Consider the following 24327-nt stretch of genomic DNA (forward strand, 5'->3'; position numbering starts at 1 on the left):
CTACCAAAAGTCATCCAGGAGGGAGTTTGGATGGAGAAGTTTGGCGAATTCGGCCTCACGTCCTCAGATCATGTGTCGACATCAACATCAGCCATGCCCTGTCGACGCGATGAGTGAATGCCTGACCAAGGGAAGTACCTTCCTTCATATGTGGCCACACCCTTTAACTGGGTATCCCATCCACATCCTTATTCAGATTCATGTACATGTCGACTGCCCCAAGTTGGTCGGAAATAGGGGGTGAGTGGATAACTGGCAGGGTTCATCTCCCTGGTACACTCTCTGAATCTCCATAACTTGGGGCGAAGCGAGCACTGGCGCACCGGGATGACCAAGATGGTCAGGACTCACGACATGCAATCGACGATGGTCGGATGGCTTGCGTTTCCCCTGTGGTGACCATGCTCTCAGCGTCGTACGAAAGACCGAAGAGCACAAGCCGCCCACCGAGAGTTCCCATCTCATTCGCAAGCTACGTCTATCTGCATAATCACTCAGTGGTGATGGATGTCGTTGGCCGGGGTAGAATCTCTAAAGCAACGGCGAGTCGGCAGCCACGCTCGGGTGTTCACAGTCATTATCCATGGTCAGATCGCAGCAGCATGACACCAAGGGATTGTCTTCCCACACAGTGCAGCGATGACATGGCCCATCTGACCTTGTGCCCAGTCCTGGCGACAGGAGAGGCGATTGGTGATGGCAAACTTACGCACTACCTAGCTAGAATCTGGATAAGAGCATGATCCCTAGTTAATTGCGCAAAAGCCTGCTGTGGTGGGTATTCAGCAATTTCGATGATGAACAATGGGAATATCCAGACCATATCCTGTTCGCCAGACACCGTGACTTCACTGACGTCGTGGCCACTGGTATCTCACTGGCACATGTATATCGCCACGTTCACCGTCGCCGTCGCCGCCGCCGCCCACACCTTTCGCTCTCCATGGTGGGCGAAGCCAGCTTCTGCGTCTTGTGCTGCAAACCTGGAGATCTCTCAGCAGAGGCTACATGCTACAACCACCGACACCACCACGAGAGGCCACTTTGCCATCGTTAGCTGAGGTGCATCTTTCCTGAGCGGGAACAGCCGACTTTGCGACGCGCGATCAGTAAGTATCTGCCTGGCCGGGTCTGTCGGTACGGTCCACGTCACCGAGCCCGGTGAATCGAGGTTCGGGATCAGGAGGCTCGTGTCTCCCAGAGGCGTGCGCAGCAGCACAGCGGTCCTGGGTTGATTGATAGGTGCAGTTGCAGCTCTTTAAACATGCTCGTAGATCTCAACATGCTACTGCCAGAATTTGGGACGGAGGACCTGGGCACGTCAGGTGGATTATTGGTCAATCGTTCAAAGTTCAAACAGCATCTGTAGGTACATTGTGCCTTGTTGGAATTGTCTTCACTGCTTTCCTCCTGCTTGCTTATATGAGTCTCCTCTAAAGGGAGGGAGTGTTCTTCTTGATATCACAGCGGCCGTTTGGTTGTGGTCTACATATGTGTTTGTGTATGCGTGGGATCACTCTTTTCTCACCTCGTGGCGGTGCCTTGCGAGTATTCTATGCGTGTGGGATGGGAGGGCGGTGATGAGTCGCATGTGTACCACCTAGAGGGCTCGAGCTTGGCTTGGTCCAGCCCTCCATGCATGCGAATGGCAATCAGTAGATAATATGATGCGACGACTCGCTGTTGGGAATGATACGTGGTGGTCCTGGCACAGAGGTCCTTCCCGTCACTTGGTCCGAGCAGTCCTATATCGTGGAGGGCGCATAGACGTGCTGGCCGGCCCGCGAACAGTGCCACAGTTGTTTATATATTCAACTATCATGATGGCTGGCTCTGAACTAGGGGCAACTCTTTTCCCATCTATCTACATGTGTATCGCTGACCTGTGCCATGCTCGTGACGTGATATTTGCTCATCCACATATCATGATGATGTGTGTACCTCTATACATGCCCCGTATGTAGACCTCAAAAGGTAGGTCAGTCCAAGCCAATGTGTCCTTCTCTTTTGACGTCTCAACACAGAGATCGATATTCATCATTGAGGATTGCATCAGATTCACCTGTGCCCCAGGAAGGAGAGGGAGTCCGGGCGAGGAGGTCAACGTCGAAGAAGGATCTTTTCGAGAGTTACCTCTGTGACATGTCCTTTGCATTTCGTCACTTCACGAAGCAAGAAGGCCTCAGAAACGGGGGTTTCCCGTGAGTCGCGTCAGGGAGATGAATGTGAATCAAAGCGTATGAGATTCACGTTCTTCACGCAAGTCGAGACGAAACGTGTGACACTCAAGGCAGTCCAGGGCCAATTGCCTGAACCACACGGAATTAGAAAGACCCAACGATTGATCATGAACGACATTCACAGACTGCCGATCGAATTCACCTACCGCTGAGGGAGTGATAGGCTTCCATCAAGGCGTTTGCCACACAACCTATGATGTTCTCTTGAGCATAGAAGCGACTCGACGTCTGTCCACGCACACGTGGCATTGCAATTACCCAATAAGCCAGAGCGACAAGACACAGAACAGGCGACTGGTTTGTCGTGACGGAGAAGATTCACTATCAAAAGTACGGGTGGCCCTGAGCCAACCATGTTGATGCTGTGCTAAGACAATGCTAAATATACATAGCCTCCCCGTTGGCGCCAGACACGAGTTCACGAGCCGACGTTGGGTCTGGGCCTGTGGCCCCTGCTTCAGGCTCTGAGCGCTCGGAATTACCGATTGCTTCCAATGCCAACGCGCCAGGGGCGAAAGGTGAAAAATGCGTACGTGTATGCATGACTCCGTGTGTGGTATGCTCGAATCCTCTTGTCCCTCATCCAAGAGTAGTACGATAGGGTCTCATGATCCTTTGGTGTGTGTGCCCAATGTCCCGTGGAGATCATGTATGATAGAATGTACGCATTCTCCTCACATTGACCGTCCAAAACCTTAGAAAATAGGTAGAGTGCTCGTTCGTCCGTGCTCACTTGGGCGAAGCTACTGCTCCACAGAGTTGATGCAGGATATGAATGCCATAAGAGTCTAGCTCGGATTCTTGAGTAACGGAGCAAGCTGAGGACGGCGATTCTCAAGGGGACAAACTGTATTTTTGCATCCTGTCCTCGTATCTCCATGTGGGGATTTCGAGTTTCGCGTCTAATTGCCCAAGCATCACCCCTCTTTTCTGCGCAACGACTCAAGGCGAATTGTCCCGATTGTACTTACGTTTCCGCTGCCATTGCTCCTGCCCAATACATGAGTGAGAGGTCTGAGGATCGCAAAGATCAGCAAATTCTGAGGTGTGAGCGTCTCCACATAACCATTTTGGCAGGTGTGGGATTCTTCGGCACAAGCGGAAGTATCGGTCGTTTTTCACACACGTAAGCCACAGAAAGCTCGAGCCACAGTGTGGCTGATAACGGCGATCTTGACTCATAGTGGAAAAGAAATCGAAGATCTTATGTTCGCCACGGTAGAAGTGTGGCGTACCCCTGTGGCGCATGCAGGGCAATGGATATTTCAGCCACAGACTGCTCTAGACTTTTTCCAAGGTCGCTGGATGTGTTGCAGTTTGGATTGTGGAATTGACATAGCTGCGAAAATCTGAACGACAATAATAGCCGCACTGTGCAGAATTCCCGTTTCCACTCTCGATCCCGATTGCAAGATGTAGTCAGAATGCATAAACTCTCTTGCTGTAATCATCGAGCACTCGGAGCGACACTGAGTCAGAACAGTAAGATTTCCAAGAATGGAGCTCGACGAATGGGTAAATGTCTCCCCAGCTGGTCACAACTTTGCAGGTACCTCATTTACCATGGGACGAAGACCCTGGTCCCTGGCATATTAGAAGGCTCTCCACTGACGGCCTCTTTAATTTCAAACAGGGGCTCCCGGTGCAGTGTTTGTGGAGAGTGCCTAATTCGAAGGTTATGATTATATCTTGCTAGTAGAGGATATTGCTATGGGAGAAAGATTGTTATCGAGATCAAGTACGATGCCCATGTAGAATGCGATATGGAAGTGAATCGAGATGGAGGAGGCTCCAATTTGCATAGTTCCTCGCTTATTGTTAGAGAGTTGCACAGGCGGGCCCGAGGACTTCCCGCCCAGAGGAGGAGTCAAGTGGAGGCCATGCCAATGTCCCACAAGTCGTTTCGCTTAACCGCGTTCAAGCCTTAGCCATCGGAACTCAAGGAGTGTGCTCCCACCCGTGGCGTCCCCAATGGACACAACAGGCGGTTGCGGTGGTAAAATCTGTTCCATCCACGTTCCAAAACATCGAATCGAGATTGCCGGGGTTAGCCTACGGTTCAGCACAAACCTGACGTTGCTCTGAGATCATGTCGATTTGAAAAGGGTCAAACAAAATGCCTCCTGCTCCGCAGCGGTTGCTCCTGTCTACAGATCAGTGGTGAGAAAGGATTTGCTTGATAATTGGCCTTGGTGGTCACCGGACGAAGAACCAGGGTAATGCAAGTGCGAAAGACAAATTCCTCCGCTTTACAACACAGCGCCGCCAACCGAGGACAGGCTCTAGGTTACTCCGTCCTCGTACGGATACACAGATTGGGAAAGGGCGCTTGTGTTGGTCCTTGGAATTGCGGATTGAGTGCTGATACTGTCTGATGCCACTTTCCGGATGACTGATTGGCGTATGCGATGAACATGGTCAGATAGTGACGAAAGAATCATCTTGGAGATAGCTGCACCCCCAAGTGGCCACCAAATTCGTTAACAAGATTGTCCGTATTGAAGTAAGATGGGTAGGGTCACTTGACCTGGAGAGTCGCACTCGCCCTGGTGTTTCAGGTTGTGTAGCCACGTTGGTTGGCTGATGAAGCTGGCCCATGATGTAATTTCAGGCACGGCATCAGATTCCCTCCAGGTGACGAGACCCCATGAGGGATTGTGCGGTGTGGCATGCGGTAGGAGTCATTCACTGATACTTCAAGTCTCGGAGGCAGCCAGATATAGATAAGTGGATTTCAAGCAGGGTAAGAAGATGATTCTGGTCCGTCATGGTACACTGGACAGCGCCGCTCCCGGCAGCATTTGGGTCTGGGATGGCCGACACTGGAGATAGTATTCAGTACGATGGTGTCAGCTGCCATTTTCTCGTGCGTTGGCTGGCGCGCCTCTTGCCCGTACTCAAGAGAACTCCGGATGGCTTTAGGGGCTGAGAAGCGCCTGATACGGTGTAGATTGCAAGCCGAACCCAACAACACTGTGGCCCTGGAAGCTACTTCCGGGTGAGGTACAACTCAGAACGAGAGCCTCCGCAGTTTTTCAGTCCACTGACTGACTCTTTGCTCTAAACGACGCGAGAGTCTCCGATCCGTCTTCCAGTGGTGTCAAAGCAACATTTGCCGGTGGCTTGACTTTTGGGTTCCAAGTGCCCACAATTCACCACTGTGATCTCTGCCAGTGGGATTGCATCTGTGAAAAAATGCCCTTTACAGCTCACACATCAGATTTCGTTTTTCTTCCATGCGGCTTGGTCCATTACGCATGGGGGCTTCCGGCCAACACTTGAAACACCCGTCACAGATTGCATGCAAGCCTAAATCCATAATTCTGAAGCGAACGTCGATGCGTTTCTTCGTTATTGTGATGCACTTTACGGAGTATCGGTAAGATGATTTGACTCAGTGAAGCCATTGCCATTGTTGAGGTAATGATCGTCCACACGTGTTTTACTTGCCATCGTTGGTGATCAATCGCTTGGCTCCATGTTATTTTCTGATTGTCGATCAATCCTCTACCCCACGTCATCTCCAATGAGATGGTTCAACCGCCAGCACAAGCCACCAGTGAGTCACCGGCGGCCGTCGCCGTCTGTGTTCATCGGGAGAGGATCCTCATGGACACGTACTCCTCAGTGCTCAGTGATGCCGTTACCCAGCGATGGCCTCGCTACGAGCTCTTGTCAAGCCGTTAATTAATTGTGGTTCGGGTGCCACACGGGTCGCCACCAACAGCCACAGACCCTCGCATGATTGTCAGTGAGAGTTTATGTGCATAACCCATTCTGTCTAGGCGTGGCTGTGCACTGCCGATCATGAGAGTGACGGCTGTTCGAATTAGGATGGCCACCAAGGCCAATTGACTTGCCATGGGTGCCTGCGGTGATCACTGCAAGGATAAGCCCAGTATCGAACAGCCAACTTGAATGAAACGGGGAAGTGAACAGACAGGAACAGAGCAGACCGGACGGGAGATGCTCAAGTGGACAGGATACCCTGCTGCGTCGGAAGAGGAGAGAGCGGCCAGTCAGAGGACCTGTGGATGAAGCAGCCACACTGTGCATGTCACTCTTTGAGTCTTGTGCCTCACACGCCACGCAGGCTCCTTCATCTGTGTCTGGTATCCGCACTCGGTCGTGATGAGATTTCCCGGGAGAGTTGTGCTCTGTTTCAACTTTCAACCGCCCCTCTGCCCGTTGCCGTTGTGGGTGAGTTGGGTGGCAGACTGTGGCGCCTACACCGGCCCAACACCCGGACAGCCAATGGGGCTCTAGGCGTACGTGGGCTAATTGCTGGGCATGAGGAGTGGCTTGCACCGTGAGGCGTTTGTGCCGCAAGAATGGGGCCTGCCATGGAGGTCCCAGGCCTCGAGAAGCCCCGACTAACCAGGACCCCTGCACTCTGACGAAAGTCTCTTTCCTTCTAGTTCCACGAGTCTCACGGGCGTTGGCTCACCTAGGTCGTAGTACCTCGTAGTAGTCAACACCTAGGGCTAGGTATCCGTCTGCTATATCGTTGGATGCTAACTTGGTCCTCAGGACATGAAGTGCTCCCACACTCTGACCCTGGTCAAGTCCGGCTCGTAAACCGTAAGAATCACCATTACCATTACCACCGTCCACAGACACTGCACCGCACCGCACCAGACCAGGACTGCCTTACTTTCCGCCGTCGCAAATCACCTTCATCACCAGCCCGATCGCGCATGTCCACCCATCTCCGTCCTTCATCCACTCTTGCTTCACCATCCTTGATCCATGGCCCCCAATTGATGCTAATTCAACTAACCCATGTCTGATGTGCACCGAGGCCACTACTTCACACATCCCGGTCTTTGACACAACCTCTGCTCTCACTGACGCCCTCTGGACTCTGGACTTCGACACTTTGTTCATTCGTAGACCTTGGTGTCGATCCTTTGTCTATTTTTCTCTCCTGCATCCAACGCATCATAACGTCCCTTGCGCCTCGGTCTAGAGTTCTATCTCTTCCCCCTTCGTGCAATCGGATCTTTGGCCCTTGAGAACCAAACCATCTTAAGTCTCTCGACCGCTCGCTCCATCCCAGGCACGCAATAAGGAAGGCGCAGCAACTTTCACATCTGAACCTCATCGCTTGTCCTCCTGCTGGCTCTCTTCGACAGGACAATACGATATTTATCCACCACTGACAGACGCGTGAGGCTCGAACCCGGCTCTCTTGCTCTGCCCCTTCCAGCACACATGTCTCTCATTTGACCTCGTCCACTACCAAGCCACAGCCTGAGACGCTGCAACTGTCGCAAATGTTTCGTAACAGGTCCGTCTTTACACCTTGATCTGAATGCGTTTCACCTTTACCACTCCCGGCCGCAACCACTACCCTAGCTATACTGACACCACCATGTTCGTCAACAGGCGTAATACCCAGAAACCCGACGAGGAGTTGTACGCGTCCTTTCGACAGAACTTTCCCAACGTGGGGCCTGGAACTTCCTCAGCTGTTCCGCCTTCAATCGAAGCGCCTACTCGCCGATCGTCGGTTTTAAGCGAGGCCATTGTAGATGACCCTGTCGACTCCCAACGGTATGTCTTGGATCACATTACTTCAACCCATCCGTCTTCCCTCTCTGCTGCTAGTCTTGTATGGCACTCACCAAGAGCCATGTCGTCTACCCAAGCAGATGTTGCCGGCCCAGAGCCTGCTGCTTATCAGAATGCTGACTACTTCACCAGGCCTTTTGGTGCGCAAGCAGAGGTCAAGGACCAAGATGCGACACCCAGACCATTTGCCGACGGCTGGAGATTTACACCTTCACTCATGGATCCCAACTCATTCGCTTTCTCGGCCTTTGCCAACCAACCGCCTGGTTACTACACGCCCACTCCAGGTGGATTCGGCACGTTATATCACCCTCAGGCAGGAGACCTCCATACGCCTGGGATGGGCATGAATACGCCTCTATCATTGCCTCACTCCATACACGGCATGCACGCTCATGACTCCCTCGCGCAATTCCAGCATTTCGCTCCTCAATTTTTACACCAGCCACACCCTTTTCAGGACCATTTCAATCAACATCAACAGCACCATCAAATTCAGCACCAGCAGGCTCAAACGTTTGCCCCTCAAACCTTTCTCCAGCATCAAGACTCTGGCTATGTCGAAATGCACGATTCTCCCCATAAAACCACCCCAACTCATGTCGATATGGGCATGGTACCATCCTCAATGGGCCAGAGTGTCCAGCCTTCCAGCACCGGGGCCATTGGTCTGCAGAACCCGCTTTTGGGAGAGAAGTACGTTCTCCCTGATTTTGCGCGACCCGCCGTGACTGACTATAGCAACAGATTCCGTTTTCATACGACATTGAATGCGCCCACCGCCATGACACGGCATTCGGATGAGATTCCGATCACTTATTTGAACAAAGGTCAAGCCTATACGATGTCAATATTTGACACTAACCCTCCCGTGCCTCAATCCAATGCGCCTCTGAAATATCGTACCTATGTCCGTGTGTCATTCGAAGACGAACAACAAAGAGCGCGACCAGGTGCTTGTTGGCAGCTCTGGAAAGAGGGTCGTGGATCGAACGAAGCACATCAACGAGGTGGAAGACTACTTGCTGTCGAGTACGTTGATCCAAACCAGGGAGGAGACGATGAACTTCGAAAGTCCCAGATTCAACTCGAAAAGGCTTCTTTTGATGGATTTGCGGTGACCTGGTACCCAAACTCGGTCAATGCGGGTCCTGACTGCTCTATTTCCATTCGATTCAACTTCCTTTCCACAGACTTCAGCCACTCTAAGGGAGTCAAGGGTATTCCAGTTCGATTATGCGCCAAGACGGAACTTGTGACTGTCGACAACATGTCTTCCAATGAACCAGAGGTTTGTTTCTCAAAGGTCAAGCTGTTCAGAGACCATGGAGCAGAACGCAAACTCTCGAATGACGTGGCTCATGTCAAGAAAACAATTGAAAAACTCAAGCAGCAGATTGCACAAGCCGAAGCAGGACTTGGGAATTCCGGCAAGAGGAGGAGAAGTGGTTCAATAGCTCGAACTTCTTCGTCTCGGCCTGGAAAGGTTGTTAAGCATAAACGAACTTGGTCGGTTGACTCTGAAGCAGAAGGCACTAAAGTCTCGGCGGAAGAGGACCTTCAGATGAAGCTTGTGAGCATGCAAGACATGTTCTCCTCGACACAACCCGTGAGCGTTTTATTCCTACGTGGCGACCCCGAAGATGATCCAGATCTCCATCCCGTCAAGCTATCAGGAGACGACCCAGAGATGAAAGAGCTTGTACGCACGACAACTTGGGAATCAAGACAAAGCGCGTCCGATTCTCCTAATTCAAATGCCGTGTCACCATCTCCAAGTTCCGCGTCCCAGAACACTCCTAAGCGCAAGTTTTCCGAAATCCGGAAATCGACCATATTAGAAGAGCAAGAAAGCGAGAGTGATCCAGGACCCACAGCAATGGCTTCTTCTTCTTCCCGACCCGTCAAGATCGCCAAAACGGAGGTGGAGGCCAAACCTGACCTTTTCGCCGTGGATGTCGATAGCAGCTATCAACCCCCAGTGGAGAGGCCCATCAAACCAGGTGAGTCACGAGAAAACAAGTTGAAAGGTGAAGCTAATCATTTCTTAGTTGCTTGCTTCTACGTGCGACAAAAAGACTCCGCCAAAGAATACTATCGCGCGGTTTACCTGATGAACCGAACGGTCAGGGATCTTGTCAACAGTATATCCCAAAAATTCGAGATTGATCCTCACCGCGTCACGCAAGTGACACATGTTAACTCCCGTGGTCTGCACATCATCGTTGATGAAGACGTGGTGCGAGAATTACCAGAAGGGCAAGACATGATTGTGGAGTTGTCACCAGTACAACATGACCATCCAGTAAAACAAGAATTCATGCAGCCAGCAGCCATGGAAGTCATGGTTGATGGTGACATCCTCCCCTCGGAAATTGTCATCTCAGATCCCTTGGAGATGTGGCTGAATTATTGAATACTAATTAATTGTCGGGGTGAGGAGCTACGGACAGCGACTCGCAAATTGCATGATACCAGGCCTTTGGGTTCTGAGGTTTTTTCCCTTTCCTAACGAACACGACGACGGATTAAAAGAGGCCTCCACTCGTGGCTGCTGGTGGTGTCATTTTGCGACTGTTTTCACTATACTATATGATACCCCATTGGGCCCGATGCCCCTGCTGAGACCCCGATGCACTGCTACAGGGCTTACTGTGGCAATTCGGGCGATGTACAGTCTAAGACACCGCTCAGAAAGGAGGGGGGCGGCCATGGAACGATTTGTCTCCTTGGTTAGATTCTTTTGGGCAACTGGCGACTGCTACTGCATATTTTTACTTTTTCTTCACTCTTCACTTCAGCAAACAAAGGATGACCGTTATGACGGGATGATACACGAGTCCCGGATCTAGGTCCGACCATTATTTTTCATTTGATGAGATACACGACTTTTCGAGATACCCAATTGTGTCGGACTATTGTCTGAAATGATACCATACGGGGCCCTCCTTGTGGGGTCGCCAGGAAATACTCATGTTTTTCGCTTAGCTAATTTCTGATTATCACAATCCAATACCACGCACACAACTTTTCTTAGCATTGTTGCTTTTGGGCTATTTGTCCGCCCATGCGTTCAGTCTTGGAGGAGGGCGGTGGGGGGGCCCGGAAGCGATACACGAAGCAGTGGTGTCACGAGTGGCAAATGCAGTATTGTCTCTATGAGGCAGCTTTCCGGAGCGCTGTTTCGATAGGAGCAGATATGTTTATGGAAAGTCAAAACAAGGGTTATTCACATCCCCTGGGATGACGGAGAATGGGGTTCATTTGCGAACTAGCCAGAACTAGGGTTCTGCAGGAACCATCGAAACCTTCTCATGTCTATACAGGGAGGGGGATAGATAGTCTTTAGCACCAATAAACATGCTCGGAAACTTCGGTCGATTTTCTTTTTGGTCTAAACTGAACTCCTGGTTTCGAGAAAGCACAGATACATATCCGTAGATCGAATCAAGAGCCCCACACATGTCATTTCCCACTGCTTCGTACTCTTGGCGAGCCAACTATCCATACCAGACAGTAGCGGGATTGGAGGTCAAGACTGAAGACTAACGGGGGCTTCACTGTGAATGTGGGATAGGGCTACGTCTGGAGACGAGACATGTACGCGAGCTTCGATGATTTCGGGGTACTAGTAAACTACTAGCAGAGATGGATGATGGCATTCCATCAGCTGACTCCACACAGCCAAAGTTCCGCTATGAAGCCCTTTTGAGAGTATGTACTCGGTAGTGTCGCCGGAGTGAACGGAGCCTGGAACATACATGAGGCTAACAGTTCCAGTTGGGTTGGCCGGAACCAGGCCAATTGTCGGTGCCCTCAGGAATACATGGTCTAGAGGAGGTTTGTCGATCGGTCCAGATGCTGTTCGGAACAGGTCGCCTCCAGACGAATGATTGTAAGAATAGCAACGCAGCGAACAAGAGGTGAGAGGTTGTGTGGCACGGATGGGGCCACGTCAGCCTCACTGCTCTCCGTCGTTCTGCATGTTCACCTGGTAAGAAAGGTGCTTAGGCATTCGTACCTGACATCGCAGTTCTGGGCCTGGAGCAAAGCAGGAGGGGCTTCGGAAAGCTTAAAAAAAAACTCGTGACAACAAAACATGTCTGTAGATAGCGACGGGCGATCGTGAGGACAAATTTAGCGTAACTCGAAACTAAAGATGCAGCGCTGACGGACTACGAGCACGGATCGCCCAAATAGTGATCAAATTTCGACCATACAGAGAACGAGATAGCCGTTGACGGATAAAAAAAATCTCTTGAGGTCCGGCACGTTAGAACCGACAGACTGATTTGGGCTTGGCTCCAGACCGGCACTGTGGCTATTGAATGGAAGCGACCGACGATCAAGGTATGTAGATTGGCAGCGAGTTTACCCCGTTCGTTCGGACTGTGGGCTATTTTCAGGCGCAATGTCCGGCAGCATGACGGGGTATGAATACAGCCATTGTTTATGCACGATGACGGCAAACTCGGATTACACATACCGAAATGATTGGGGAGTGGTTGACATTATTGATTGCCTCGAAATGCCACAGGTGCTCAGACAAGTAGTCGGGCATCATCGTTTCATTAGGATTATAGAGGTCAGCCACAAGGGTTCATGGAGGTCACTGAACTCACTTCACAGCCACCACATCGCGGGGTTTTCTTTCCCACACCCTCTTTCTCTCAGGGTCTTGACTCTTCAGAATTGCCTTTTCCGAGGTGTGTGTGAGCACGCGGCAGCCACTGCGTGGCTTGCCCCCAGCTAGTCAAGATGCCTAAAAAAATCAAGCAAACTCGAGTCTAAGACACGTTTTCACTTCGCGTAACGCATTTTGGGTTACTGTGATGCTGATCAATGATGGCATCGTGTGAACTTTGGTGGTACGAGGTTAGGATCGAAAGAGTTGAAAAAACGTCGATCTCGGAATCTCAATGATTTCGGTTCTTTTGGCAACTTCTGCGGTGGAGTACGAGATACGACCTATGACGCGACACTTGAGCTTTCTCCTATTTTTCCCCTCTCGCTAAATGTTGCGCCACAAGTTACGTGCGCCACACTAGTCACGTGCTATATGGCGCAACCCTCAGGGTCTTTTGCCAGACCCAACTTCCCCCCTCGAAAAATGGCCGGCTTTGTGCCATCAGAAGGACCATCCGAAAAGCAGCCAGCGACATCCCCTCTGCATGAATGATGGGTCTATCATGTTGGACTCCTGACATGGTCCGAAGAATTCGCTATCATTGACATTTTCACACGTCATCAAGCTCAAGCTCGGACTAAAGTGATGGTGCTCGAGCTGCGAAAGCACCACTGCGCAGTGGTGCCCAGCCTCACATTTTCACGAAAGCCTCGTCTCAGCCTTCTTCATTTCTTGAGTACTGCTTTCTCAGGTTGATTGACTCTTCATGTCTCGTAAGGCTTTGTTGAGCCTTGTCCGTCTTTGCCCCATGCTGTTTCTTTGCTGGTTTTTTCTTTTCTTTCTGAATCATTATTTCCTTGAATTGCTGTCATTTTCTTTGTCTCTGAAACAAAGCCATATGGAGATGCGATCTTGTGCTGTTTGCAACATGCTTATATACGATGACACCGGAAGTAATGCGATGGAGTATCCTATTCTTCCTCCACCCCAGTCTTTGACTATTTGCCATAACAGCAAGTTGGTTTCGAAAACACTATCTTTCGTTCACACAAAGGGAAACCATCAATCCTTCCTTGGGCGAGATTTAGCGATCGAAAGCCCAGCACTAACGAAATGGCAGACCAAACTCGAGATCGGTGTCACTATACAACTCTTGGTGTAAATAAAACCGCAACCTCAGCCGAAATCAAAAAGTCCTACAGCAAACTCGTCCTAATCCATCATCCAGATAAGGGCGGGAAACAAGAAATGTTCGTGAAAATCCAAGAAGCTTATGAAACCCTGAGAGATCCTGTACTGAGAAAGGCGTATGACAGCAAACAACAAGCGGCCTCGTTTAGAGAGGCGAAGAAAGCAGAAGCCGCCTTTGGAACAGATTTCGAACCAGATTTCAAGACCAAGCCCGGACAACCCCCATCAGGACGAGCTGATCAACCAAGAAAAGAATCCGCAGCTCAACGTAGGCAGCGCGAGGAAGAACGCCGTGCCGAGGCGCGACAGGGTAAGTCTTTCTTCAAAGAGCGACAGCCTCGACCTGATCCTGATTTTGCGCAACGACGAGCTCGCGCCGACTCCTTCTTCGAAAATGGCCCTTCCTCTACGGACAATTCGTTCTTTGACGATGACTACTTCGAGGCTCAGAACTTTGGAAGGTTCAACGCGCATACTGCGGACTACCCTCATCATACTGACAAGAATAGAAAAGAACCTCAAGCACGAGAACGAGGGCAGTATGACCACCCTCGAGAAGAAGCCTCACCGAGGTATCCTAAGGAAGCAAAGGCGCACGGTCATGCTTTCCACGAGGCGGATATTGAGATCCTCACATTTGAGTCTTTATTGGCTCGCGCCGAACATCGGCACAAACATTTCAGCGACATGTTCAGTAAGCTCCGTGCCACCATAGGACCTCACTTTTCTCGCCGAATGTACAATGATGTCTGGTGCCATCTTCAGCATATCAAGGATCTCCTTGCAAAGCGAGTCATCTCGATTGAACTCGCCCAGTCAAATCATGCACTCAAAGAATTCCGACAAGGTCTCAAAGAAGGAACACTCAAGCCTTCCAAGGATACCATCTCCTCTATCTTGAGCAAGCTTAACTCCGACTACTGCTATTTGAAAGGTACTGAAGAACTCATGTTCGATGCTTTTGAGCTCGCTGAAAATCTGAGTGACCGTATGGAGAGGAACAATGGCGTGAAAACAGCGCCGTACACAGTTCGTAAAGACCTAACTGACCGTGCCATGATTGCTTTGCAACAGCATGTCAAGAAGTGTCTTTTTAAGTGAGACGACATCGTACGTGCGAAGACTGTTGCACGAAAAGGTAAGTTCAGCGATTCGTTGTCACTAGGAACTCGCAACTCGATATCTTGTTGTCTGCTAGAGATAGGTGTGGCAGTCTGTAGGATCACGCTACTAACCCAAATGTCGATATAATTGTCAACGCTGAATACAAGCAGTCGCACATTTGAGATATATCTGAGATATTGCAAATCTAATTAATTTCCACCAAACCTCCGCTCGCTTGCCTACTGTTATGTGACATATAGCCTTATCTGCATCTCAAGTGACATCGTGAAACTTACCATCGTTGGGCTAATCCCTCCCTCCCTCTTGATCATTGTCGTTCAGAACAACACCTCTGGTACGATCGGCCAAGTTTGTCATCGTTGTGCTAATCACGAAGTGAGACCAGCACTACTCGTACACCGCTAGCAACATCGTCGCCAGAGGATTCAAGCTAGAATACAATAAGCAATTGCAAGCTGCAGCTGGTTGTCGTACTCGGCAGTTGCATTTCTTACCAAGTGGTAGGATGTCGTCGACTATAACTACGTCATAGGCGCATCGCTTCGACGAGATCGACAATGGTCCTACCTTCTCATCGGCTATTACCGGAGGAGCGTTTGGCTATTCAGGACCACAAACGGTTTGGACCCGGGCGTGTCCGGCTCATCATAGCCAAGTTTGAAGAGCACCGTTGGGTGGCTGTGCAATATCAGTAACGGTTAAAGCTTTCTTTTCTCGTTGCAATTGAGCCAGTCCCAGCTTGGTTTACCTGCATGTTGATGCTGCTTCCCCGCCTGCCTGCATGTACGGATATTGTCTCAGACTGCTTCTCTCAAGCCAGCTAAATCCAGGTACGAGCTACATTCCCACGCTTGTCCTGCAGGTTCCGAGCTCGTCGATTTGCTGAAACAAAGCTCGAGAACAAGCCCGCCAATACCTCATTCGTGGAATTACAAGTAAGTCGCCCTGGACCTCTGCGGTGAGATGAGCAGTCCTTTACTCAAACTTAGACGCGCACTAGCCGTCTAAGCGACCTGACGCTCTGGCGAATCTCAATCGATACCTCCTCCAAGATGAGCCTGCATAAGTGTGAGGCGAATATTGCGTGGCTCCTCAAACAGTCCTTCGATCTGGTCCTCTAGGTTTGAATACTCTTCACCAGCTAGTTAGCTTGATGGGGACTGGACCGGCCCTTTCAGATCTGCAAAAATACTCGACCAGAGTTGCCTGACTTCCAGCAAGTGAACCCTTGCCTCTCTTTTGCTTCCTTTTGACCCAACTTTATCCCGGGACGGCTATCAGATTGGTGCATATGCTGCCTACCACGATATTGTACGCGACATGGACGATCGATAGGCTGTGCATTCGTCGTTTCGGAAGAGCCGCCGAATTCACGGTGGCTTCCCGTGTGATGCCCAATCGTTCGAATGTATCAGCACAATCCTCGGCCAGCTGGACAATCGAGCTTGATAGGCGACGACAGCCGGGTTGATGAAAGGCAGATTGCCAGGCAGACTCCGGCTCCTAGGTGGCTGTCTCTGTATCAAGTTGTAATTACGGCTTGAGAAAACTCGACCTTCAAGTTACAGGTCCTTGTGCAGAACGCGTTAACAGGGTTCATCCTTTGAAGCATGACTGAGTAGGGTTGGAGCTGTTTGTCACAATGGCATTGGCTTCTGTGCCTTAGATTCGGTCGGTGGCTCTTCTGTGCTCGTTCCTTAGAACCAGCTGTGCTCTCAACATCGAGCCAGGGACCAGGTAAGGAAATGCCAACAGGCCTGCTGGTGGCAAGAAGATGCAAATGATCAAAATCACAAGCTGTACGTTTGGAAAGCACAATTGTGCAACTGTGCAATCGCGGACCTGATAGACTTGATCCATGACCCAGCTTCTACTCATCACTGAGCTGTGATTGTTCCGAGGGAAGGTCGCCTACCAGGATGCCCTCGTTCCGCTTGATATTGGGACTTCCGTCTTGTGCCACTCGATTCTGTCTACCATCCCTTGGAGTGTTGACAGACTATCCATCGTTCTACATTGCAGCGTCTCATTCAATGTGATATTGCCACCGAGGAAGACTGTTAACTACCACTTCCTCCACGGCCCGTGCCCTGGCCCGGCGAACCCATCTGCGTCTCATTATTCATCATCATCACTGACAGTGGGAGAGCTCTAAGTGACCACAGCAGTCCTGCCTCAACTGTGAAGTCAGTCAGGAAGATGCGGCCACCACCCTTGCGCCACTTTTGAGACTTTCGCTCAGCAAGTGACCTAGCTCTCGTGACCACCACTGTCTTTGGTGCAGCAGCAGCAGCAGCAGCCTGTTACTCGCAACCAGATGCACATACCGCAACCATCCTACCCAAATGGCATTCGGTACTATCCAGACTGTAATTATCCTAATCATGTTTACCAGCTAAACCCTCCGAAGCCCAATCAATCCATTTGCTCGCCGTGAAATGCTCAACAACTTCGAAGCACTCGGAGGAGTGCTAGAAGCAAGCCTACCCAAATGAGACTGTTCGCCATCCTCCCTGCTACACGTATGTTTTCGATGACAAGATGTTTGAGCACTGCCAAGTCACGAAAACGATAACCCAGCCAGCTGATCCATAGGCTGGAAGAAGATCAGCGACACTGCTCCAGCGTGGCAAGTTACCAATCTATGACCTACTTACTCGTCAATCAATCAATGAAAACCCAGACATAGTATTGTACGGCTCCTGCCATCCGAACGAACGGATCGGGACAGACATCATGACGGGAACGATCATCCCCAAATGAGAGAGGAGCAAGGCCATCTCGACTGGCTGCAGCATCATACGCGTGACCGTCAGCAGCATGACACGGGCAAATCAAGTGCGCAAGAGAAGCGGACTGGGTTGCTGGTCTCATTGGGAAGACTCAGTTGGTCTTCTGCTGAGCGCGGAGAATGAGCAAGAAGTTCACGAATCCTAAGTATTGAGATACCCCAAAAAAGAATATTTTCTCCGTCGAGAGGGTAGATGCTGCTTGCCTTGCCTTGATGATGGCCGCGCCCTCCCCGGTACGAGTCGCGTACAAATCGGCGAGATGTGGATACTAACTAACTAGAGTGACATCGGACGACTGTCTTGCTTTCACTTTCGTCTCCATATCCATCGATCTGGATATTCTGAGTATCTGTACTGTTACTGTACTGTGCTGGATCAAATGTGAGGTGACTGTCCACGATTGGTCGATGAGAAGAAAGCCTCTCAGCCTTGTGCTCATCGTCTATTCTGCATCTATCTATCTATCACGCCACCTACCAGTGGACTCAAATTGGAATGATGCGGGAAAAAGGAAACAAACATGACAAGTCAAACTTTTGGGGGTTTTCAAATGCTGGTAGATCAAAATTTTCTGTTATGGAAAGAAATAACTGGCAACGCTGTAGGTCTCTGTATACCCTATTTCCCGGGCCTCTGTCCTATTCTTTGCTAGTTCAAAGACTTCGCTGCTGCATTTCCTCGCCCGTCTTGTCTTTGCTGACTGATGATGACTTGAAATCGTACTCTGCTGCTTCCGGACTTCTTTCTGCTGCTCCTGATCTGACCAAAGCATATATGTATAGTAGATGATGATGTACAGGCATGGAAAACATACAAACATAAAAAGACCACAGAAAATTTATCTCTCTCGAACCTTCCTCAAGCGTATGATGAGGGCGATCGATCCAAGATGGATGGTAAAAGTAAGGGGAATAATGTTCCCCACCGACGCAAAATGACAAAGAAAGGGGTATTGGATGATTTCAGAAAATGCCTCCCTCGTGGGTTTCGTAATTACAAAAATGGCTCGCGTGTGGTTTGCATGCAGTAAAGACCTGCAGACCTTTCTATCGAATGGTTGTGTTTGTTCGATCCTTGCTGGAGTGACTGGGTGGAAATAATTGTACATAGGGAAAACATGTAGCACACAATGAGTAATGGCTGGTATTAGTCGTCGAGATAAAGGAAAATCAAATTCGGTGCGTCGAGCTGTCCGTTCCGTCCGAGTTGTTGTTTGGCTTTCGAATGGTGTTTGTGGCTGAGGAGATCAAGGGACTTATGAAATCCCCTTTTCCTTGCTCGAGAATCCTGCATTTTAGTTTTCTAGGAGGGAGCTATATGCCTCTTCCCATCCAGCTTCGGCCATGATCTCCTGTGCGGTCTTGCCCGAATCCTGATCAACGACCTGCAGGTTGATGCCGCCGCCTCTTTCATTCAGGAGATGCAGGATCTTTGCATTTCCGCTCTCGACGGCCTGGAGGACGGAATTCCATCCTCGGTACATTTTGTTGATATCGACGCCGCGGTCGAGCAGCATCTCCATGATGTCCAAGTCACCACCACGATATCGGCGGATGGCTTTGACAATGGGTAAATGCTCTCCCGGTGCATTGATGTCAGCACCCGCCTCGTCGAGCAGGTAGCGAACAATTTCCTTTCGATCCTCTCTGATGGCGGTTGTAAGGGGTGAGAAGACACCGCCGTTCTTGTCCTCGACACTGATTCCGGCATTGATCAACAGCTTGATACTCTCAAGTTGGTTCGCAACGACTGCCATTTCCATCACACCCTTGACGGAACGAGGATTGTGTAGTTCTGGAAGGAGCTTCTTGAGGATTGTTGGACGCTTGACAGCCATGCAAATAGGCCAATCTTGACCTCTGATGGATGGATCTGCACCATGGGCCAAAAGAACGTCGAGCATCTCCGCACGGTCATCGCGAATGGCGGTGGTTAATGGGGTGTTGCCTTCGGGGCTTCTGTCGTTGGGACTGACCTTCTGCTCGAGAAGATACATCAGTGCGGTCTTATTGTTGTGAGCAACTGCTTTCTCAATAATGCCTTTCGGTTTATGTAGATCAGCACCTGCAGCCACAAGCTGAGGCATGAATTGCGGTCGGTCATGGGTCACACATTTCCATGCCGGGTACTCGGCACTCATGCAGTTGGGATCAGCTCCCTTCTCCAATAGGAGGGTGACGAGATCAGGACGATTGTCGCGGATAGAAGAACAAAGTGCGGTATAGATTCCATCTTTCTTTGTGTTAGGATCAACACCAGCTGCCAGGAGAATTTTGACGGATTCGATGTTATTGAGACTGGCGGCGAGTTCCAGACATCCAGGTGCTTTCTTGGGGTCAGCACCGCGAGAGAGCAAAAGCTGGAGGATCTTGGATTGATAAGTCGATGGCCAAAGGGGATGTTTGGGTCCTGGCAAGTTGGGATTTGCTCCGTGATCCAGGAGAAGAGTAAGGGTGTCAAGGCGGCGAGCTTGAATGGCCTCGAAGAGAGGAGTGACACCTTCGGCACTTTTAGCATTGGGGTCGCTGCCGTAGTTAAGTAAAAGCTCCGTAAGATCCTTAGGTGCAGTTTTGTTGATTGTTTTGATCAATAGAGTATTGCCGTCGGATGTCATCTGGCCAGAATCTCCGCCATAAGTGAGATAGAGTCTTGCGAACTCAGCCTTGTTGTCCGTGATTGCGGACGCCAGGGGTGATTCTCCATCTGGACCAGCCGGAAGGTTCGGGTCTGCGCCATACTTGATCAAGAGTCTTGCGCTATCGATGAATGTCATCTCCGTGGCGGTATAGAGAGGAGTGAGCTTGTTCCGGTCGAGGCCGTTAGGGTCAGCTCCGAATAACAACAAAAGGCGTACGCTTTCGATGTCCCTTGTCAAAACAGCCTCTCTTAGCAGATTCAGCTCTCCTCCACTTTCTGGCGACACGCCACAGTCAAGAAGCTGCTCGATCATCTTGTGTTTCCTTTGCTGAACGGCATTCACAAGTGACGTCCTCAAAGCAGATGAATGAGCACCAGAGTGCTGTTTGGGTGTCCACCTTGGAACGCTGCTGGGATCTGGTCTGATGGTGGTACCCTGGCTGGAGTGCTTGTCATCAAGTTCAATGTCGTGGATCATGTCCTCGATTTGTGTGAAGGAGTCGGCGTCTCTGATGGAGACATGATCTTCAGGGATCATAACTTCATTTGCTGACATTCCACTCTTGGAGATAGTAGAATAGTCTCTTCCTGTATCGCGTCCGGTATCGCGTCCGGTATCGCGTCCGGTGTCTCGCCCAGCAGAATGAGTTGTGATCCTGCTTGACCTGATGCTTGATGCGGCTTTCACGCTGTGGCGATCTTGCTGTGTCGAAATCGCATGCGGTTCCTGCGACATCTCGTCTCGACCATACTCCGTCTTAGGAAAGAGGCTGTAGGTGGAGATTTTTTCTGTGGGTGGAAGGGTTGGGAGAGGTGGGAGACGGTCGGGTATGTCTGAGACATGGGAAGCTGTTATTGACTGAGGTGCTGTGTGTTCCGATGGTGCCGGGATCACCACGCTGGGCCTGTTCGAGTTCATCCGCTCCAAAGCCGCAGCGAGGCCAGTGTAGCCAATACCAACGGATGAGTCCACTCTCTCATCGCCGAGGGACCATCTGAAGACCAAGGCGCTCATTCTGAGAGCATCTCGGCTCTTCTCGAGGGATTCTCTCATCTTATGGATGTCGGTGTCGACAAACATCATATGCCATCCCTTGGAGAGCTTACCGAATCCTTTTTTCTTCTCATATTCGAGAAGCTTAAGCAGGAGCTGATTAAGGACCATGAAATCGTCATTGGTGCCGCGAAACTTTTTGTCCAATTCCTTCACCATGTCATTGGGAAGTTGATTGTGCGTTCGTGATGACTCGAGCAACCCCGCTTCGATAGACCACAGAATACGCGAGATGTCAAGGAAATCTGTGGCCAGTTCGCGGAATCCATGGGGATGATGCTTGACCGTACTCAGATACTCAAGAAGGCGCACAGAAACGGTGTTCCCAAGGTTAGTCGCCTTGGTGCAAAGGTCGAGAAGAGATTCCTTCTTTGGTGCCATGATGGCGACGTGTCAAAGGCGGGTTTGTAGCAATGAAGGTAATATGATCTCAGGAACCTTCCTTAAATGGTTCAGAGCGGCTGTGTACTACGAGTCTTGAAGAGTTGCAAAAGGGAGAAAGCGAGTTCAGGGAAGCATGGAGGATCTACCTCCCCTGATAACTATTATTATTGTTATGGATTTCATGTGCAACCCTCCCGGTCAATTAGTGGCGGAGTACTGCATGGGGGAGGGGTGTTGACTGTCGAACGCAACTAAGGGTATCGATGATAGTTCGGCCTCGTTAAAACTAGGTCTCGAACTTGCCCATTTTCACCAATGTGATGCGATTTGTGGTCAAAAGCTCCTGTCTCCAGTTGCCTAATTGCACGGAAAGGAGACCCAAAACCATACATTGAGCATCCAGATGAGCCCAGAGGCTCTGGAGCTCGGGACCAGCGAGAAACGGCGTGAATAATTGTAGCTCTCTTCTTGGGTTTCCCGCGCCAACGAGCACTGGGAAGTAGATTCGAGGCTCAAAGCAGTAAGACTGTTACAAAGACTTTGTTGGTGTCGTTGACCATGCATGACGGGCCGGGGAAGGGACTAAAAGTGGAGCCCCACCGCTAACCACGAGAGTTACAGGGGTAGAGCCTGATGGATCTTCGAAACGGAAGAGAGCCGACGTGGCCGCTAACTCTCCCCTGAATCTTCAGCACTTTGGAAAAGGTCATCGCCGCCAAAGATGGAGGTGGGAGACTAGTGCGATTGATCTTAGCAGGAAGTCTATTCCCACTAAAGCTGAGCATTGACCAGCCGCCGCGAGACTTCGTGGAACCTTGAAGCTGGTTCAGGCTGGCAATTGTGTAACGTGAAGGATTTCAAGCCTGAAGATTTGGCCCAGAAATGTGTCTGGCTATCCACTCTTGGACGAGTATGGCAATTCCTGAAGAATCTCCGTTTGGGTTCGTATTGCAACATCAGACGCCAATCGATAGAATCTTCAGCCGGCCCCAACACTGGGCAAGTCTCTAAAATCGAGATTGTCCTCCACTAACATCCACAGCGCTCGTCGATATCCCCTTTCAGATTTCTGAACTGGGCTTGGCATGTATACTCATTCTTCAAGTGCATGGATACGGACGCAAGTCTTGTTTCAGGCCTCCTGGGGATATGGAGTACATTTCAACCGTTGTCTTGGTGCAGTACTACCCTACTGGATTCTGCAGTTCCGCGCCCGCTAGAGATTGGTCGTGGTCGATCCGTTGCACTAGATGCATTGGTTAGACAAGTTTGTCAACTCAAACGGTGTCTTATCGGGGGGTTTTCGTGTGTTCAATGATGATCATGGAGGTTCATGCTCTGACCATGAAGGACGCGAAGGACGAATAGCTCAATCGGGTGTGATGGGCCCTGCCCCACACGATATACTCTGTACTAGTTCCAGCATTGCAACCCGAGATTTTGACATGAGGAACTTCTTTCGTGCAGAAACTTTGAGTCTCCTGCTTCGCAATTGGCATTGCGAGCCTTCTGGAAGGCCCCTCCAGCCCTTGGACTCTGAAATAGGTTTCCACCAAGGCACCTGGATTGAGCTTGGGCAGCCTGGACCATGATTATACTTTGCACCTGCTTTGGTTGTTTGAAGATACAGCGTGTCCGATCATCAAGACTTGGTGGTAGCGGGAAGTGAGAACTAAGGGGCCGCCAATCATTCGGTTATTCGAACAAACAACCTCGCGACTGAGATTGCGGCAAGCCCTGCCTGTACCACGTTGATGCTCAGAGCTGAGACAAGACGAATCAGCTTTTAGCCTGTATCAAGATTGACTACCGAAGTACCATGTAATTGAAAAAAATAGAATAAAGGTGATCGGTGATATGATTGCATTGCGATCTCAGATCATTGCTAATTAAATTTTTGATGGGGTCGATGTGGACAATCGCAGAAGAGCAGGTGGAGGCGAGTTCTGAAAAGATTGCTCCAGAGCAGCACGACTCGTGCGATTGGTGTCAAACTTTAGGGTACGAGTACGAGTTAATGCAAGTTGAGTCAAAGAAATCTGGTCGAAGCTGTCATCTCCACTACACCTGGGAGAATGCAGTTGATTATGCAAAGGAACCCTAGCAAGCTGGTGTGCGTTGAATAAGCTTCAAAATCGAGCCACACCTCCGAGCTGGACCTCGTGGCGAGTCCCATCGCACATGTGGGAAGCGAAAGTCAAAGCTGGATCCTGTGAATATTTAGTCGGAGGTTATGGGCTTGATATGATCTTGAGCTGCACTTTGTCAATAAACAACAGGAACGATCATCGATTGTTCTGGAGAAGTTGAATTGGCAGGTAGTGGCAGCTGTCATATTGACCATCATACCCACTGTTTCCTGTAAATTGGATCAGGCTCTGTTTTCTTGCCAGAACATGGGGCAGGGTTTCTCGATTCGAACAGCCTGCAGCAAGAAGCGAGAGCCACCCCTGGAGAGGCGTTCTGGTTGGATTAGCGGGCGATCCTCGCCCAATTACTCGAAGTGCCTGCCAGGAAGGATCGGAGTAATTGCTTCCGGACGGCCAAACTTGGTGGGTTTGAATTCTGAGCTTCTGTGGTCCCCCACAAAAATTATCTCGAACTGTGGACAAGAGGGTGATAAGTGTCTTTCCACAAAACGGTCTTGCCAACTCGATGGACACAAGAGCCGCCAGCAATGCACCATCAATGACCGTGACATCT

At 50.3% G+C, this 24327-nt stretch overlaps 3 protein-coding genes across 3 annotated transcripts; 2 read left to right on the top strand and 1 right to left on the bottom strand.

Annotated features, from left to right (window-relative positions):
• Positions 1 to 7614: 7614 nt before the first annotated feature.
• Positions 7615 to 10230, top strand: LTR84_011723 (uncharacterized protein; the record flags this gene model as incomplete). Its single annotated transcript, XM_064855251.1, has 1 exon — positions 7615 to 10230. One exon carries the CDS (start codon positions 7615 to 7617, stop codon positions 10228 to 10230), a length of 2616 nt encoding a protein of 871 aa, XP_064708840.1.
• Positions 10231 to 13554: 3324 nt separating this feature from the next.
• On the top strand, positions 13555 to 14733 carry LTR84_011724 (uncharacterized protein; the record flags this gene model as incomplete). The annotated part of the gene is made up of 1 exon (XM_064855252.1): positions 13555 to 14733. The coding sequence occupies one exon, from the start codon at positions 13555 to 13557 to the stop codon at positions 14731 to 14733; it is 1179 nt and encodes a 392-aa protein (XP_064708841.1).
• Positions 14734 to 18843: 4110 nt separating this feature from the next.
• Positions 18844 to 21621, bottom strand: LTR84_011725 (uncharacterized protein; the record flags this gene model as incomplete). Its single annotated transcript, XM_064855253.1, has 1 exon — positions 18844 to 21621. One exon carries the CDS (start codon positions 21619 to 21621, stop codon positions 18844 to 18846), a length of 2778 nt encoding a protein of 925 aa, XP_064708842.1.
• Positions 21622 to 24327: the final 2706 nt, after the last annotated feature.

This window comes from Exophiala bonariae, assembly GCF_035927105.1.
Source record: "Exophiala bonariae strain CCFEE 5792 chromosome Unknown scaffold_6, whole genome shotgun sequence".
Lineage (NCBI taxonomy): Eukaryota > Fungi > Ascomycota > Eurotiomycetes > Chaetothyriales > Herpotrichiellaceae > Exophiala > Exophiala bonariae.